The 19076-nt window shown below is 39.6% G+C and overlaps 1 protein-coding gene across 3 annotated transcripts in view; it reads right to left on the bottom strand.

Annotated features, from left to right (window-relative positions):
• LOC115222231 overlaps positions 1-19076 on the bottom strand; it is a 127615-nt gene that overhangs the window by 15368 nt on the left and 93171 nt on the right. For all 3 annotated transcript variants that reach the window (XM_036511136.1, XM_029792391.2, XM_036511137.1), the window contains 4 exons: positions 18511-18662; positions 12604-12754; positions 7071-7211; positions 2870-3034 (listed from right to left, as the gene is read on the bottom strand). In XM_036511136.1, coding sequence (XP_036367029.1) covers positions 2870-3034; positions 7071-7211; positions 12604-12754; positions 18511-18662 — 609 coding nt within the window. The remainder of the gene's footprint in view (positions 1-2869; positions 3035-7070; positions 7212-12603; positions 12755-18510; positions 18663-19076) is intronic.

Raw genomic sequence — 19076 nt, forward strand, 5'->3', positions numbered from 1 at the left:
GCGCAAGAGTGGCTGTGTGGTAAGTAGCTTGCTTACCAACCACATGGTTCTGGGTTCAGTCCCACTGCGTGACACCTTAGGGAAGTGTGGAGGCACATGGCCTAGTGGTTAGAGCAGCGGACTCGCGGTCAAGGGATCGCGGATTTGAATCTCAGACCGGGCGATGTGTGTGTTTATGAGCGAAACACCTAAGCCCCACGCGGCTCTAGCAGCGGGTAATGGTGAACTTCTGCTGACTCTTTCGCTACAACTTTCTCTCACTCTTTCCTCCTGCATCTTGCAGCTCACCTATGACAGACCGGCGTCCCATCCAAGTGGAGAACCTATACGCCAAGGAAACCGGGAAACCGGCCCTTATGAGCCAGGCATGGCTCGAGAAGGAACAAAAAAACCTTAGGCAAGTGTCTTCTACTATAGCCTCAGGCCGACTAAAGCCTTGTGAGTGGATTTGGTAGACGGAAACTGAAAGAAGCCCGTCATATATATGTATATATATATATATATATATATATATATATATAATATATATATATATATATTATATATATATATATATATATATATAATATATATATATATATATATATATATATATATATATGTGTGTGTGTGTGTGTTTGTTGAAAAAGGCAAACAATGAAGTGATGGACAATTTTGCATTTAAACAATTTCTAAAAGAGTACCGAGTAACACCTAATCTGAATACACTGTCGGGAATGTCACCCACAGAATTGATGTGAGCTAGAAAGGTCAGACATGTTTTGATAAGCTGATACCGAGTGAAAATAAAAAAAGGTGAACAACAAAAATACTTCAAAATTCTTCAAGCTAGGCGACAAAGTTTCTTTTAAAGACTATAGATATAGTAAAGAAAACTGGAAGGCCGGTGTAATAATTAAACTAGTTGGAAGAATGATATTCTAGGTAAAAGGAAACAATTTCGAATACAAAAGACATATAAACCAGCTTAAAAAGATTCACAGAAAAAATAGTCATGAGAAATGAAATTCCCATGGAAGTATTGTGCAACACATTTGAGGTACCAACACCCAAACAATTTGAATCTACACATTCTAGCACCAGGAAACAGAAAAAAAAGGAAACACTGAAATTGAACCCTAAACGTAAGAAATATGAAAACATGGAGTGGGGTTCAATTCTCAAAAGGGGAGAAGACAGAGGAGACTGATTTTAAAAAGGGAAGATGTTGTTGAAGGATTCTGACCACTGCTTGGGTGACTAAAAGGTGAACTGACTCATTGTTATAAATCAAAGAACTGTGAGTGATCGGCAGTTCGGGTTAATAAGCAGATCACTATGAGCTGTTGATATAGAGCATTGAGTCTTGTGTAGTAGTTACAGTAGTGCACTGTGTATACATTTTCTTTCCCCCTGCTTTGTTATATTATATATTCTATATAAGGACATAAAAATTATGAGCCACATGCTTATCACAGATTGATCTCTGCTGGCATGGATTGGTGGTGAGTCAAGATTCACATACCAGTGACCAAACACAGTACCCAGCCACCCAGAATTCACTGACTAATACTTGCATTTACATGTACTGTGAAACTGCATAATTTTTATGTTTTGTACTTTCGCTCATCAACATGGAAGCAGTGAACAGAAAAAAAAAATGAAGGTAGTCGCAGGAGTGGCTGTGTGGTAAGTAGCTTGTTTACCAACCACATGGTTCCGGGTTCAGTTCCACTGCGTGGCACCTTGGGCAAGTGTCTTCTACTATAGCCTCGGGCTGACCAAAGCCTTGTGAGTGGATTTGGTAGACGGAAACTGAAAGAAGCCCGTCGTATATATGTATATATATATATATATATATATATATATATATATATATATATGCGTGTGTGTGTTACTGTGTCTGTGTTTGTCCCCTTAGCATTGCTTGACAACCGATGCTGGTGTGTTTATGTCCCCGTTACTTAGCGGTTCGGCAAAAGAGACCGATAGAATAAGTACTGGGCTTACAAAAGAATAAGTCCCGGGGTCGAGTTGCTCGATTAAAGGCGGTGCTCCAGCATGGCCGCAGTCAAATGACTGAAGCAAGTAAAAGAGTAAAGAGTAAAAGAGTAGTTGCTTCTAACAAATGACATAGGAATAGATAGAGATGATCAAGAAAATATGTGAGGGTGGAAGCTTTGCTGCTGGAGGCTGTGAGTTTGAGGTCCATGAATCTAGCATTTACAAAGTATGTGGAGTGATTCATTTTTCATTCTTTTTAAAACCAAACTCTCATGATAAACAAGGATAGATGTATTACATTACTTCTGTTACGGTAACAAATGGTCGACAGAGGAATCTAGGGAGACTCCTTGTAATTCTTCCCCTCCACTCCAACAAGAGAGGAATTAAATATATTTCTTTATTGCCCACAAGGGGCTAAACACAGAGGGGACAGACAAAGGGATTAAGTCGATTATATTGACCCCAGTGCGTAACTGGTACTTAATTTATCGACCCCGAAAGGATGAAAGGCAAAGTCGACCTCGGCGGTATTTGAACTCAGAACGTAGTGGCAGACGAAATACCTATTTCTTTACTACCCACAAGGAGCCAAACACAGAGGGGACAAACAAGGACAGACAAAGGGATTAAATCGATTATATTGACCCCAGTGCGTAACTGGTACTTAATTTATCGACCCCGAAAGGATGAAAAGCAAAGTCGACCTCGGCGGAATTTGAACTCACAACGTAACAGCAGACAAAATACGGCTACGCATTTCGCCCGGCGTGCTAACGTTTCCGCCAGCTCGCCGCCTTGGAATTAAATAACAGTGATGAATGATGTATAAACAAAATAAATATTCGATTCTAGATGATTCCATGCCATAAAGTATTCTCTTTACCTGTGTCTTTAGTCATTCCTATTGTGGGGTCACTCATTACACTTAGTCCAGCCTTTGTCTTCACTTGTATACATACTGTATATTCTGTGCTTGTTGATAGGCCATTGATGACAACATCATTTTCAGCTGCTTTTATTCCAATCACTGGAAATTCTTTCTTCGTACCTATAAAGGATTTTTAAAAAGAGAAAAGGAAAGCATTTTACCATTTCTTTATATTTATTTTACCAGTAACAGAATATCTTTATGAAAGACAGGAATACCACATCTTTTATTTCTATTTTTCCGCACCAAACATATGGTTTACAGAATGATATACAATGATGGCCAGAACAGCAACAACAAAATCAGTACCAATATGGAATTAGAATATGGAATTGGAATACAGGAGGAGTTTCTTTTAAAAATTACTTTAAGGAATAAAAAATACAAGAGTCCCATGGGCAGCTTTCAACATTTTCTATCCAAAGGGATTTTTTAACTCGATATTTATATGCTATCATTTATAGCTTTATCTGCTTCAAGGTCCACTGTTCCAAAAACAGAATCATTTCATTTTCTCTTTAAGTTTACAAAGTCTTATGTCCTCAACAACATGCAGTTCCTGTTGGTAAGAATAAAGTTTCTAAGATGGGTAAAGAAATTTGAAAGAATGCTTTGGTCCAATGGTAGAACATCTTTCATGTTGACAGGAGATGTGGGTTCATGTCCCACAAGTAGAATTTGACCTTTTCTATCTAAAGGGTTTTTTAACCCAATATTTACAGGCTATTATTTATAAACCTTTTCTGGTTTGAGAGTTGCCTTTCCAAACACACAAAAAAATATTTCTTGTTCTCTTGAAGTCAATAAGTTTTATATCACTGTCAACATTTCTTATTGGTTTTGGAGTAAGTTTCACCAATGAGTATTCAGTTATATCCATCAATTGAATGACTTATACATTGAATAGTGTGCAAGTGGCTGAGCACTCCACAGACATATGTAATTTGAACTTAACTTTCAAGAAGAATCAGTGCTACCCAGTGCAACAGACCTGGACACAGAACTTCTACACAGTTTTTGTCAACCTTTGTGTATGTTTACGTTGCTTTTGCAGCTAAAGATTTCACTAGCTCAAATCAGTGAAATTCTGCAGTTGAGAGGTGTGCCAGATATTGTTTTGATTGTTCCATATGCAGGTGCAGGAGTGGCTGTGTGGTAAGTAGCTTGCTTACCAACTACATGGTTCTGGGTTCAGTCCCACTGCATGGCATCTTGGGCAAGTGTCTTCTGCTATAGCCCCGGGCTGACCAATGCCTTGTGAGTGGATTTGGTAGACGGAAACTGAAAGAAGCCTGTCGTATATATGTATATATATGTGTATGTGTTGTGTGTATATGTTTGTGTGTCTGTGTTTGTTCCCCTAGCATTGCTTGACAACCGATGCTGGTGTGTTTATGTCCCCGTCACTTAGTGGTTTGGCAAAAGAGACCGATAGAATAAGTACTAGGCTTACAAAGAATAAGTCCCGGGGTCGATTTGCTCGACTAAAGGCGGTGCTCCAGCATGGCCGCAGTCAAATGACTGAAACAAGTAAAAGAGTAGAAGAGTAAAGAGTATGCATTCTATTTTGTCTGAGTTAACATGGAAATTGACATCTCTTCGGTTGAATGTTCAGAACTATGGAGAATGGTTTCTGCTTGGCTTTTTAGATCAGAGAATAGCACCAAAACCATCAGCTTAATCTGCATCTGTGATCCCTTTATAGCAGGAAATATAATCCTTCTTCATGGATTTAGTGTGAATCCATTGTCTTTAATGGTATCAAAAGAACTTCTGAGAATGTAATTGAAGCAAATGATGAAGACAGTGTCTTGTAGCCCTCCTGCAACAATTTCAAAGAAATCTGTGTCACCATCTGGATCCTTACCTCAAAACTAGAAAGAAGAAGATTGGATGGAGCCTACACTTGCATACTAAGGATAGCTTTGAATGTCACTTGGAGAGGTCGTCTGACCAATGAGTGATTGTATGGGAACCTTTGTCCAGTATCAGACATCATCAAAGAGTATTGAGTCAGTTTTGCAGGGTATTGCTGGACAACTAAAGATGAAATTTTTAGTGAAGTTCTTTAGTGAGAGCCTATGCAATGAAGAGCTAACAGAGGATGACAAGTCAAGACCTATATCAAGCAGATTTGTTATGACAAAAACTGCAACCCCTCTGGCCTATTGATTGTGATGAACAATAGAACTGGATGGCAACAGAGTCATGGGAATCTATGCAAAGAATGCAAGTGGATGATGGTGATTGCCAACCTATTTTCACTTAAGAAGCTTAAATTGACCCAAAGCTATGGTAAAAATATTGCTTGTGAAAAACACTATACTTTGGAATCAAATCCAGTACGCCCCAAAATTGCAAAATGAATGTCTTAAGCATTTTCTAGTTGTACTGTGTCTAGTTGGAGTACAAGTATAAGAAATGGGTGAAAGCCACTTGATAATGCAGACTGAAGAGGGCTTAACCCTTTAGTGCTTGCATTATTCTGCCAAAATTAATCCTTTTTTATCCAAATTGTTTTGAACTAATCATGCATTGTTTTGTAGCTATGAGATTTTGATGAGGTAGCTGTTAATTTTTAAACCGATATTGTAGGGTTGGTGTAAGAGACCAGATCTGGCCAGTTTGAACATAAAACAGGCAGAATACTTTTGGCCAGATATGGCCGGTTTAAACACTAAAGGGTTAAGCAATTTTTAATAAGAAAAAAAAAATGGAAAATTCAAAATGAAAGATTGATAAAAAATGGTACTAACATGAATCTGACAAATATAGAAACACAGAATGTAGCATGCAGAGGGACAGAGTGCAACCTTCAAAATAATCTGTAAACTTCTAGAACTTGTATGTGTTATTGAATTATGATTCTAAGAGCATAATGTGAACAACATCATTAATATATAAACAAACAAAATTCTTATTGAAAACAGCTTGTAAGAAAACCTAACTTCCTTTTTCATACAGCTGGTTGTATATTGATTGATAAGCTCTTTGTGGTCATATATACTTTAAAATGTATATACAAATACTAACTAGTTTACAAACATCTGTCTTACTAAATTGCATCTCAGCAATTCTTAGATTTTGTAAGTTATGCTAACTCACAAGTCTTTTCATAGAAAATTTAATAACATGCCTAATTTTAGAGCTTATTCTTATAAACCACTTACAATCACAACTCAAAAATGGTAAGAGTTCTCCTTGACTTCAGAAGTTTGCAATTAATTTCCTGTGCACTGAGTTTGTATTCGTTAAATAATGGCATTCGTTTATTAAATAATAACGCTGGTACTAGTTACGTATTAAGTTAAACTTTTCCCTCAGCCTAATAGGAATAGCTGCCAAATCTCCCTCAGTTCAGATATTAACATTTAAAAAAAAAAATACCCCAAAACAGGACATGTTTAATGATAAGGTCGTAGATATAATCTGTCCAAAAGAAAAATAGGTGACACTTAGGATAAATTTGGTTCTGATTTCTTAAAGTGGGTGGAATGCATGGAAGTGGGAGACCCAGGAAGGCAGGGGATGAAGCACTGAAGGATTATCTTGATGGCGATGATGATGATGATGACTGTGTTGATGATGATGATGATGATGATGATGGTGTTGATATAGATATTGCTGCTGCAGATGATGATGTTGATGATGAAGATGGTGATGATTATGATGACGATGACGATGATGAATATGATGATAGTGATAATGATGATATGGATGGTGATGATGGATCGTGGTGTTGACAATGATGATGATGATGATGATGAAGATGATGATGAAGATGATACAGATATTGCTGCTGTAGATGATGATGATTTTGTTGATGATGACAACGACGAAGATGATGAAGAAGATGAAGAAGATGATGGTGGTGGTAATGATGATGGGGATGGTAATGGTGGATCATGTTGTTGATGATGATGATGATGGTGATGATGATGGTGATGATGATGGTGGTGATGATGATGATGATGATGATGATGGCGATGATGATGATGATGATGATGAGAAAGTGGAGGAGAAGGAGCACAATGATAATATGAAAATATTAAAGATAACGATAACGATGTATTTGTACCATCGTAACAGCCACTACAAACAACAACAACAACAACAACAACAAATGGAAAAGGACTCATCTAAAAAGAATACTCACCATTTTCACAACTCTTACCCCCTGCATAATGCAGCACATAAGCAATGGGTATACCATTCAAGTCAGAACATTGCAGAGTAGGCCATGTAAGAGAAAACTTAGTTTCTGACCAACTGATACCAGGTGTCTGAGGTTTCTTGGCTGAAACAGCATAAGATCTTTCTGATAATAATAATAATAATAATAATAATAATAATAATAATAATAATAATAATAATATTGTAAGGATGGGCGAAAGTCTGGTGTGCTAACGATTCTACCAGTTCACTGCCTTTGATCTCAATAATACTGTAAGCACAAGGCCCGAAATTTGTGGGGAAGTGGGGGGGGGGCAGTCGATTAGATCGACCCCAGTATGCAACTGGTACTTAATTTATCGACCCCCGAGAGGATGAAAGGCAAAGTCGACCGTAGCAGAATTTGAACTCAGAACACAGCAACAGATGAAATATCGCTAAGCATTTCATCCAGCATGCTAACGTTTCTGCCTTAATAATAATAATAATGATGATGATGATGATGATGATGATGATGATGATGATGATGATGATGATGTTGATAATAATAATAATAATAATAATAATAATAATAATAATAATTCTTTCTATGGGAAGCACAAGGCTTCAAATTTGGGGGAAAGGATTAAGTCGATTACATTGACACCAGTGGGTAATTGGTACTTATTTAATTGACCCCGAAAGGACGAAAGGCAAAGTTGACCCTGATGGAATTTGAACTCAGAATGTAGCAGTAGACGAAATATCACTAAGAATTTCACCCAGTATGCTAATGATTCTGCCTGCTCACTACCCTAATAATAATAATAATATAATAATAATAATAATAATAATATAATAATAATAATAATTTATTGTTTTATTAGCCATAAGGGCTCACATACAAAACATTAAAGCAGGACAATATAATGGGTTTTCCATGTGTACGCAATGTAATAACAATAAAAATACCTAATAGGGGAGGCACTTTAAGGTCCTCATGGAAAAACCCACGAAAGCCACAGTTGCCTGAACAACAGAGTAAGAGCCCTTCTCCTTTAATTCCATTTTTTATAGGTGCACACTCAGAATTGGTCCTTCCAACATTCACCCTCCTTTAAGCAAACTTGCTAGAAGGCAACACTTCCCTCTCCACCCTCTTTTACTCTTTTACTTGTTTCAGTCATTTGACTGCGGCCATGCTGGAGCACTGCCTTTAGTCGAGCAACTCGACCCCGGGACTTATTCTTATTGTAAGCCCAGTTCTTATTCTATTGGTCTCTTTTGCCGAACCGCTAAGTAACGGGGACATAAACACACCAGCATCGGTTGTCAAGCAATGCTAGGGGGACAAACACAGACACACAAACACGCACACGCATACATATATATACATATATATGACGGGCTTCTTTCAGTTTCCGTCTACCAAATCCACTCACAAGGCTTTGGTCGGCACGAGGCTATAGTAGAAGACACTTGCCCAAGGTGCCACGCAGTGGGACTGAACCCAGAACCATGTGGTTGGCAGACAAGCTACTTACCACACAGCCACTCCTGCGCCTTCCTTCTCAAATGAAACTTGAAAAAGTTGATGAGGGCTTGGCCAAAGAGGAAAGTGTCTGTCTTTAGCCCTTTCAAAAGGGTCCACCACACTACTTCTTTCACTACAGCCATTAGACAAATAAAAATTGCCTGCCCCTCACGGCCAAAAGAAGGTGGCAGAGTAATCTTCACAATGGTTTCAGCTGATGGCCGGATCCGTGCCACACGCGACAGCAGGTGTTCGACATAAACCCACGGGTCAGCAATACTCAGGCACTGGACTAGGGCATGCACAACGGTTTCATCATTCTGGGTGCACAATGTCACAAACAATGACACAAGACCAGCAATTTTGAGGGGGAGAGTGTAAGTTGATTATATTGACACCAGGGCGATGAGCTGGCAGAACCGTTAGCACGCCGGGCGAAATGCTTAGCAGTATTTTGTCTGCCGTTTCATTCTGAGTTCAAATTCCGCCAAGGTCGACTTTGCCTTTCATCCTTTCGGGGTCGATAAATTGAGTACCAGTTACGCACTGGGGTCGATGTAATCGACTTAATCCCTTTGTCTGTCCCTTCTATGTTTAGCCCCTTGTGGGTAGTAAAGAAATAGGTATGTCGTCTACCGTTACGTTCTGAGCTCAAATTCCGCCAGGGTCAACTTTGCCTTTCATCCTTTCAGGGTCGATAAATTGAGTACCAGTTACGCACTGGGGTCGATGTAATCGACTTTAATCCCTTTGTCTGTCCTTGTTTGTCCCCTCTATGTTTAGCCCCTTGTGGGTAGTAAAGAAATAGGTATGTCGTCTACCGTTACGTTCTGAGCTCAAATCCCGCCAGGGTCAACTTTGCCTGTCATCCTTTCAGGGTCGATAAATTGAGTACCAGTTACGCACTGGGGGTCGATGTAATCGACTTAATCCCTTTGTCTTTCCTTGTTTGTCCCCTCTATGTTTAGCCCCTTGTGGGTAGTAAAGAAATAGGTATGTCGTCTACCGTTACGTTCTGAGCTCAAATCCCGCCAGGGTCAACTTTGCCTGTCATCCTTTCGGGGTCGATAAATTAAGTACCAGTTACGCACTGGGGTCGATGTAATCGACTTTAATCCCTTTGTCTGTCCTTGTTTGTCCCCTCTATGTTTAGCCCCTTGTGGGTAGTAAAGAAATAGGTATGTCGTCTACCGTTACGTTCTGAGTTCAAATTCCGCCAAGGTCAACTTTGCCTGTCATCCTTTCGGGGTCGATAAATTAAGTACCAGTTACGCACTGGGGTCGATGTAATCGACTTTAATCCCTTTGTCTGTCCTTGTTTGTCCCCTCTATGTTTAGCCCCTTGTGGGTAGTAAAGAAATAGGTATGTCGTCTACCGTTACGTTCTGAGTTCAAATTCCGCCAAGGTCAACTTTGCCTGTCATCCTTTCGGGGTCGATAAATTAAGTACCAGTTACGCACTGGGGTCGATGTAATCGACTTAATCCGTTTGTCTGTCCTTGTTTGTCCCCTCTATGTTTAGCCCCTTGTGGGTAGTAAAGAAATATATATTGACACCAGTGCTGAACTGGTATTTCTGTTCTTAACCTTGAGAAAATGAAAATTAAAGTTAGTCTTGGTGGAATTTAAATTTCTACTCATAAACAGCTCGAAGAGAACATATGTGAGTGTGTGTGGCTCTGTACGTGAGTGTATGTATGCGTGCATGTGTGTGATTGAGTGTGTGTATGTGGTTGTGAGTATGTGTGTGGCTGCATACATATGCATGTGTGTATTTGTGTTTTGTGTGTGTATGTGTGTTTTGTGTGTGTGTGTGTGTATGTGTGACTGTACGTCAGTGTATGTATGCGTGCATGTGTGTAATTGCGAGCATGTAAGAAACTGCATGTGTGTGTATCTGTACGAGGTTGTGAGTATGTGTGTGTGTGGCTGCATATGTGTGCATGTGTGTGTGTGTGATATTGTGTGTATGTTGTGTGTGTGTGTGTGAAACTACGTCAGTGTATGTATGCGTGCATGTGTGTGTGTGTGTCATGTTGTGTGTGTGTGTGTATGTGACTGTACGTCAGTGTATGTATGCGTGCATGTGTGTAATTGCGAGTATGTAAGAAACTGCATGCGTGTGTATCTGTATGAGGTTGTGAGTATGTGCGTGTGGCTGCATATGTGTGCGTGTGATATTGTGTGTATGTTGTGTGTGTGTGTGTGTGAAACTGTACATCAGTGTATGTATGCGTGCATGTGTGTGTGTGTGTGTCATGTTGTGTGTGTGTTGTATGTGTGTGTGTATGTGACTGTACGTCAGTGTATGTATGCGTGCATGTGTGTAATTGCGAGTATGTAAGAAACTGCATGTGTGTGTATCTGTATGAGGTTGTGAGTATGTGCGTGTGGCTGCATATGTGTGCATGTGTGTGTGTGTGTGTGTGTGTGTGCATGCGCGTGTGTGTGTTGTGTATGTGTGTGTATTACGGTAGACTTACTGTTGTCAAGTACTGATAATTTGTATCTGGTTGCTGTCAAGTTGGACAGACTTGAAATGTGAACCAACCAAACTATTTTCTCTAATAAAAAAAAAATCTAACAATATTGGGTGGGGTGGCGGAATTTTATATATCCACAAGCAAAAAGCGAAAAGTAGGACAAAGAAAAAAGGAATAAAAAGCAGCAACCCCCTACCCCCCCACCCGTAAACAGTAGAGCGCCAATGTAAATATGCTGTGAACTGGGAATTCCCAATCAACAGGTCATGGAGCATGTTGTATGCTCTCTTTACTCTCTTTTACTCTTTTACTTGTTTCAGTCATTTGACTGCGGCCATGCTGGAGCACCGCCTTTTAGTCGAGCAAATCGACCCGGGGACTTTATTCTTTTTGTAAGCCCAGTACTTATTCTATCGGTCTCTTTTGCCGAACCGCTAAGCTACGGGGACGTAAACACACCAGCATCAGTTGTCAAGCAATGCTAGGGGGACAAACACAGACACACAAACATATACACACACACACACATATATATATATACATATATACGACCGGCTTCTTTCAGTTTCCGTCTACCAAATCCACTCACAAGGCTTTGGTCGGCCCGGGGCTATAGCAGAAGACACTTGCCCAAGATGCCACGCAGTGGGACTGAACCCGGAACCATGTGGTTGGTTAGCAAGCTACTTACCACACAGCCACTCCTGCACCTATATTTATGCATATATTTATCTGTTTATCAGTGTGTGTGTGTATGTGTGTGTGTGTGTGTATGCATCTATCTAGCCAGCCAACCAACCAGCCAGTCAGCCAGCTCTCTCTCTCTCTCTCTCCCTCTCTATCTGTCTATCTATCTATCTTTCTGTCTATCTATCTGTGTATCAATCTCTCTTGCACAATGCACCAACAACTTAGACTCAGGTAATATCTATCCACCTCAGTTTCTTCCATTCCATAGTTTCAGGAAAACAGGTGTAGGATTGTGACGTATATTTGCCATTTAAACATGGCTAACCCCTAAGGGTGGATGCTACTGTAGTTTGTAGCCCCAGGAGGACACCTCCTCCAGCTGGCTATAGACACACTTTCTGTGACCTATCAGCATTTGCAAAGGGAAGCCATCCTTCCCGTCTTCAACTTATGCTACACATGGACTCGAGTTTCTGGGTATTGACCCGTCATTGGCGCGTGACAATCACAGTTGTCAATGAAAAGTAGGTTCCCTTCACAAATACATATCCTTTTTCCAGTATTGTACAGACACTGATATCGAAAAAGTCATTTTATGGTTGAACAATTTCTCATCTACCAAGAACATATAATTTCACAAAAACCATCTTCAATACAGCAGCAGCATAACAAGAGATGTACACCATTCCAAGGTAAAAAACAATGACTTCGGTAAGCAGATGCTGAGGGCCACCACGAACTCTATCAGAGACTTCATATTATTTATTCTGGGTATAAAACAATGGGACACACACTAGTGATAATAATAAATTGAGATAAATTAAATTTACGTTTTCCAGGTGTAAATATACATTCAGCGTTCATTAAAGAACTGCTTCCGTTTTCTGTGCTAACGTATGCAGCAAAAACAGGACTTTGTTCTGCTCTGTAATTTACCAACAGATAACTTTCATTCACAAGTGTTTTCCATTTGACATGGTCCTAGAAGCAATCAAGAAAAATTAATTGTACAAATATGTTTGAATAAACGTATACTCTTTACTCTTTTACTTGTTTCAGTCATTTGACTGCGGCCATGCTGGAGCACCGCCTTTAGTCGAGCAAATCGACCCCGGGACTTATTCTTTGTAAGCCCAGTACTTATTCTATCGGTCTCTTTTGCCGAACCGCAAAGTTACTGGGACATAAACACACCAGCATCGGTTGTCAAGCAATGCTAGGGGGACAAACACACACACACACATACATATATATATACATATATACGACGGGCTTCTTTCAGTTTCCGTCTACCAAATCCACTCACAAGGCATTGGTCGGCCTGAGGCTATAGTAGAAGACACTTGCCCAAGGTGCCACGCAGTGGGACTGAACCTGGAACCATGTAGTTGGTAAGCAAGCTACTTACCACACAGCCACTCCTGCGTATATATATCTTCTTTTATTTTTATGGGCTGTAGATATGCTGGGGCACAGCTCTCAAAGAATCTTTTTTCTTTCTTTTTGGTGTCAATCATGAAGGTACAGGCATGGCTGTGCGATTCAGAATCTCACTTTACAACCAAGTGGGTTTTAGTTCAATCCCACTACACGGCACTTTGGGCAAGTGTCTTCTACTATAGACCTGAGCTGACCAACACCAGGTAAGTGAATATGGAAGATAGGTATTGTCTGGAAACCCATCGTTCACACACACACACACACACACAACTCATTTGATATGAACACATCTGATGCTGCCCATTATTCTAACACAAACTTCCTGTTTTAGAATTATGTTAATTAAAACCTTCCATTAAAATTTCATATTAATCTATATTTCAAACATCATCATCATCATCATTGAACTTCCATTGTTCATGCGGGAATGGGTTGACCAGGATGGCACATGGAAGGCTGCCCCAGACTCCAGTCTGATTTGGCATGGTTTTCTACAGCTGGATGCCCTTCCTAATGCTAACCACTACAAAAGTGTAATGGGTGCTTTTACGTGTCACCGGCATGGCTGCCATTTGTGAGACACTAGTATCTGCCATGACTGTAATTTTGCTTGGCTTGATGGGTCTTCTTCTCAAGCATGACATAAAGCCAAAAGTCTTGGTCATTGCCTCTGTGAGGCCCAACACATGAAAGGAACACAGCCACTTTGGCTCTGTGAGGTCCAACACTTGAAAGGAACTTATCCACTTGGCCTCCAAGAGGTCAATGCTTGAAAGGTGTTCTTTATGTGCTACCAGCGCAGTTGCCAGTTACTACGACTATGATTTCACTTGATGAGCCCTCTCAGGCACAGCACATTGCCAAAGGTCTCGGTCACTAGTCATTGCCTCTGTGAGGCTCAAAATTCAAAGATCATGCTTCAACACCTCATCCCATGTCTTCCTGGGTCTACCTCTACCACAGGTTCCCTCCACAGTTAGATCGGCACTTCTTTACACAGCTGTCCTTGTCCATATGCATCACATGACTATACAAGCACAGTCGTCTCTCTAGCACACCACATCTGATGCCTCTTATACCTAACTTTTCTCTCAAGATGCTTACATTCTGTCCAGCGAAGAATACTGGCTTCATTTCTTTCAAGCCTACGCATGTCCTCAGTTGTCACAACCCATGTTTCACTACCATGTAGCACAGATTTTCACACACAAGCATCAAACAATCTACCTTTCACTCTGAGATAGAGGCCCTTTGTTGCCAGCAGGAGTGGGAGCTCTCTGAACTTCAAGCTTAATCTTATTCCCGCAGCTACCCTCTCGGAGCATCCACCTCCACTACTAACTTGGTCACCTAGATAATGGAAGCTATCTACAACTTCTAGTTTGCTCCCCTTAGCAGTTGATGGAGTCTATTTTCTGCACATTTTCAATGTTTATTGTCCCTGTGTATCTTCCACATACAAAAGCTAGTTTTCCTGTTAACCTTCCTCTTATATTACTGCACCTTTTATGTGTCCAAAACTTACACCAGGTGCATTTTATGGAGTTTCTACCTGCACCTGTTCTACAGATCAAGCAGGGCCATCTACCTGAAGAGATTTGTAATATGTCTGCCTTCCTACTTACAAAGATTTTGGTTTTTTTCTAGGTTAACTCTAAGGCCCTTTGAATCTAGACTTTGCTTCCATGGTTTCAAGTTTTGAAATAAGGCCACCAATTTCAGGGAATTAGTCGATTATATCAACCTTAGTTGATATAATTGACTTATAATTCACTGGTACCTATTTTATCACCCCTGAACAGATGAAAGGCAAAGTCAACCTCAGCGGAATTTTAACTCGGAACATAAAGATGGATGAAATACCACAAAGCATTTTGCCTAACATGTTAACAATTCTGCCAGCTTGCCACCCTAACCAACCAGATTATATTCATTTGCAAATAGGCGGCAAGCTGGCAGAATCGTTAGCACGTAGGGCGAAATGCGTAGCTGTATTTCGTTTGTCTTGACGTTCTGAGTTCAAATCCGCTGAGGTCGACTTTGCCTTTTATCCTTTCAGGGTCGATAAATTAAGTACCAGTTATGCACTGGGGTCGATGTAATCGACTTAATCCGTTTGTCTGTCCTTGTTTGTCCCCTCTATGTTTAGCCCCTTGTGGGTAATAAAGAACCATATATGCATTTGCAAATGGTGGATAAACTTTTAATTTTCCTGTTTGACCACATAAGTATCTGCTGGTACTGATGCTTCTGTTGTTCTTTGTCTTGCTTAAATATGAATATTCCCTTTGTTTTTTTTTATATGTATCATTTATGGTCATTGATATTGTATTGCTGTTGTATAACCTCCCCCCCCATGCCACCCCACTACCCTCCAACTAAGTCGGCTTTGTTCCAGCACTCCTAGGGAACACAAGATAGTTGTTCATACAAAGAGGTTTGACCTAGATTCACTGATCTTTCGTTCCAGTTATAGCAAGTCTCCACTTAATTGAGACGCATATTAGACATTTCAAAATAGACTGATGACCCATACAAGACGCAGTCTGAAAGTCCAAACATGCCAAACATGCTCCACTGTTCAGTCTGTCTCTGTGTGCTTGTAGATTCTGGGGGGTGGCCATGGCAAAACAAAAAAGCTTCAGCCTTTGAGAAATGACAACTAAATCTCCTTCAGATTTTATCATTCCATCTTGAAAATAGATCCTCATCCTGATTTTAATGTCCCCTTTTCCATGGTTACACAGGTTGGATGGAACTTGTTGAGACAGATTTTTCTATGGCTGGACGCCCTTCCTGTCACCAACCTTCACCTGTTTCCAAGCAAGTTAATATTTTCCAGTGACACTTGTTTACAACAGTGCCATGAAGTCAAGATAAGGAGACAATAGGATAGGAGACCCCCTTCAGTCATGAATGACCATGGGACTGCACCTAGAAAGTTACCCTCCGAGGCGCAAGTCAGGGCAAGATTATTTGTGAAAGGCCATCAGTCGCCCATGGAAGATTGGAAACAAAGGATACCACTTTCATGATGCTGACACTTGTTTACAACAGTGCCATGGAGTCAAGATGAGGAGACAATAGGATAGGAGACCCCCTTCTATCATGAATGACCATGAGACTGCACCTAGAAAGTTACCCTCCAAGGTGCAAGTCAGGGCAAGATTATTTGTGGAAGGGTAGCAGTCGCCCATGCATACCAGCCTCTCCTCTCCACACCACTGATGTTATCCAAGGGAAAGGCAAAAGCCTATACAGCTTGGCACCAGTGATGTCGAAACTCATTTCTACAGCTGAATTAACTGGAGCAACGTGAAGTAAAGTGTCTTGCTCAAGAACACAACTCACAGCCCAGTTCGGGAATCGAACTCACAACCTCACGATCGTAAGCTCTACACTCTAACCACTGAGCCATGCGCCTTCACAAGGAGACAATAATACATACATATACATACATGCAAAATACATACATACATGCATGCATACATACATACATACATACATGCATACATACATACATACATACATGCATATATACATACATACATGCATATATACATACATACATGCATGCATGCATACATGCATACATACATACATACATACATAGATACATACATGCATACATACATGCATACATACATACATACATACATACATACATACATACATAGATACATACATACATACATACATACATGCATACATACATACATACATGCATGCATACATACATGCATATATACATACATACATACATACATGATACATACATGCATACATACATGCATACATACATACCTACATTCATACATACATACATGCATACATACATACATACATACAACAGATACATACATGCATACATACATACATACATACATACATACATCATGCATACATCATACATACTACATACATATACATAGATACATACATGCTACATACATGCATACATTCATACATACATACATGCATACATACATAAATGCATACATACATACATGCATGCATACATACATGCATACATACATACATACTACATACATGCCATGCACATACATACATGCATGCAGCATACATACATGCATACATACATACATACATGCATAATACATACATACATACATGAATAATACATTCATACATGCATGCATACATACATACATACATACATACATACATACATGCATAATACATACATACATACATGCATGCATGCATACATGCATACATACATACATACATACATACCTACATACATACATACATACATGCATAATACATACATACATACATGAATAATACATTCATACATACATACATCATACATACATACATGCATACATACATACATGCATACATACATACATTCATACATGCATGCATGCATACATGCATACATACATACATACATACATACATACATACATACATACATACATACATACATAAATACATACATACATGCATATATACATACATACATGCATGCATGCATACATACATACATACATATTCTCTATCTTACCATGGTTTCTTTTCTTTTACTATTTCTCTTTCTCTATCTTTTGGGTGTTTTTATTTATTTATTTATTTATTTATCACATTATTATTTTATTTAAATATCAATCAAAATTTTTTTTTTTTTTACTTTTTTTATAATTGTCCTGTTCAGTTTTTTCCTTTTTTTTTTTTTTTAGTTACAATCTTCATGCACACCATGTAAAAAAACTTCCAGCCCACACTGTAAAGTGGTTAGCATTTGGAAGGGCATTCAACTGTAAAAAAAAAAAGAAAAAAAAACATGACAAAACTGACCTCACCTGTGCAGGTGCCATGTAAAAAGCACTCAGTCCAATCTGTGGAGAGATTGGTGTTAAGAAGGGCATCCAGCAGTAAAAACCAGGGCCAAAACAGACAGTGAAACGTGGTGCAATCTTCTGCCTCGTCAGCTCCTGTCAAACCGTCCAACTCATGCCAGCATAGAAAACAGACGTTAACCCTTTAGTGTTCAGATTATTCTGTTAAATGTAATACTTTTTCACTCAAATTGTTTTGAATTAATCATGCATTATCTTATAGCTTTGAGGTTTCAATGATGTGAATGTTTATTTTTAGAATGTCACTGTAGATTAGGTGTGAGAGGCTGGATATCGCCAGTTTGAATATAAAACATGTATAATATATTGGGCCGGATGTGGCCGGTTTAAACACTAAAGGGTTAAATGATGATGATGATGATGATGATGATGGCGATGATGAATTTGCGCATGCTTATAGAATTTACTTACTTTGCATTCTATTTCGGAAGAGGCAATTATCTTATTCTGGCACCAAAACACAGTTACATTAACACTTTCCTGAGGTTGTTCAATAGTCCAAGTTACGTTGTATATTTCAGTACTTATTCTCATCACATAAACTGCTGTAGGCTTCCTTGGGGCTAGAAAAAAGGGGAAAAAAAAACAAAATCTGATTGTTTAAAAGCTGTTTTACATTATCTCACTTTTGCATGCATGTGCATGAAGTTCATCATCGTTTAACGTCTGCTTTCCATGCTAGCATGGGCTGGACGATTAGACTGAGGTCTGGCGAACCTGATGGCTGCACCAAACTCCAATCTGATCTGGCAGAGTTTCTACAGCTGGATGCCCTTCCTAATGCCAACCACTCTGAGAGTGTAGTGGGTGCTTTTACGTGCCACCAGGACAAGGGTTAGTCAGGCAGTACTGGCAACGGCCATGCTCAAATGGTGCTTTTTATGTGCTACCTGCACAGGAGCCAGTCTAGCAGCACTGGCAACGACCTTGCTCAATCTATACATGATTATGAATGCGGCGTATTGGCAGAAACGTTA

Source organism: Octopus sinensis, linkage group LG19, assembly GCF_006345805.1.
Source record: "Octopus sinensis linkage group LG19, ASM634580v1, whole genome shotgun sequence".
Lineage (NCBI taxonomy): Eukaryota > Metazoa > Mollusca > Cephalopoda > Octopoda > Octopodidae > Octopus > Octopus sinensis.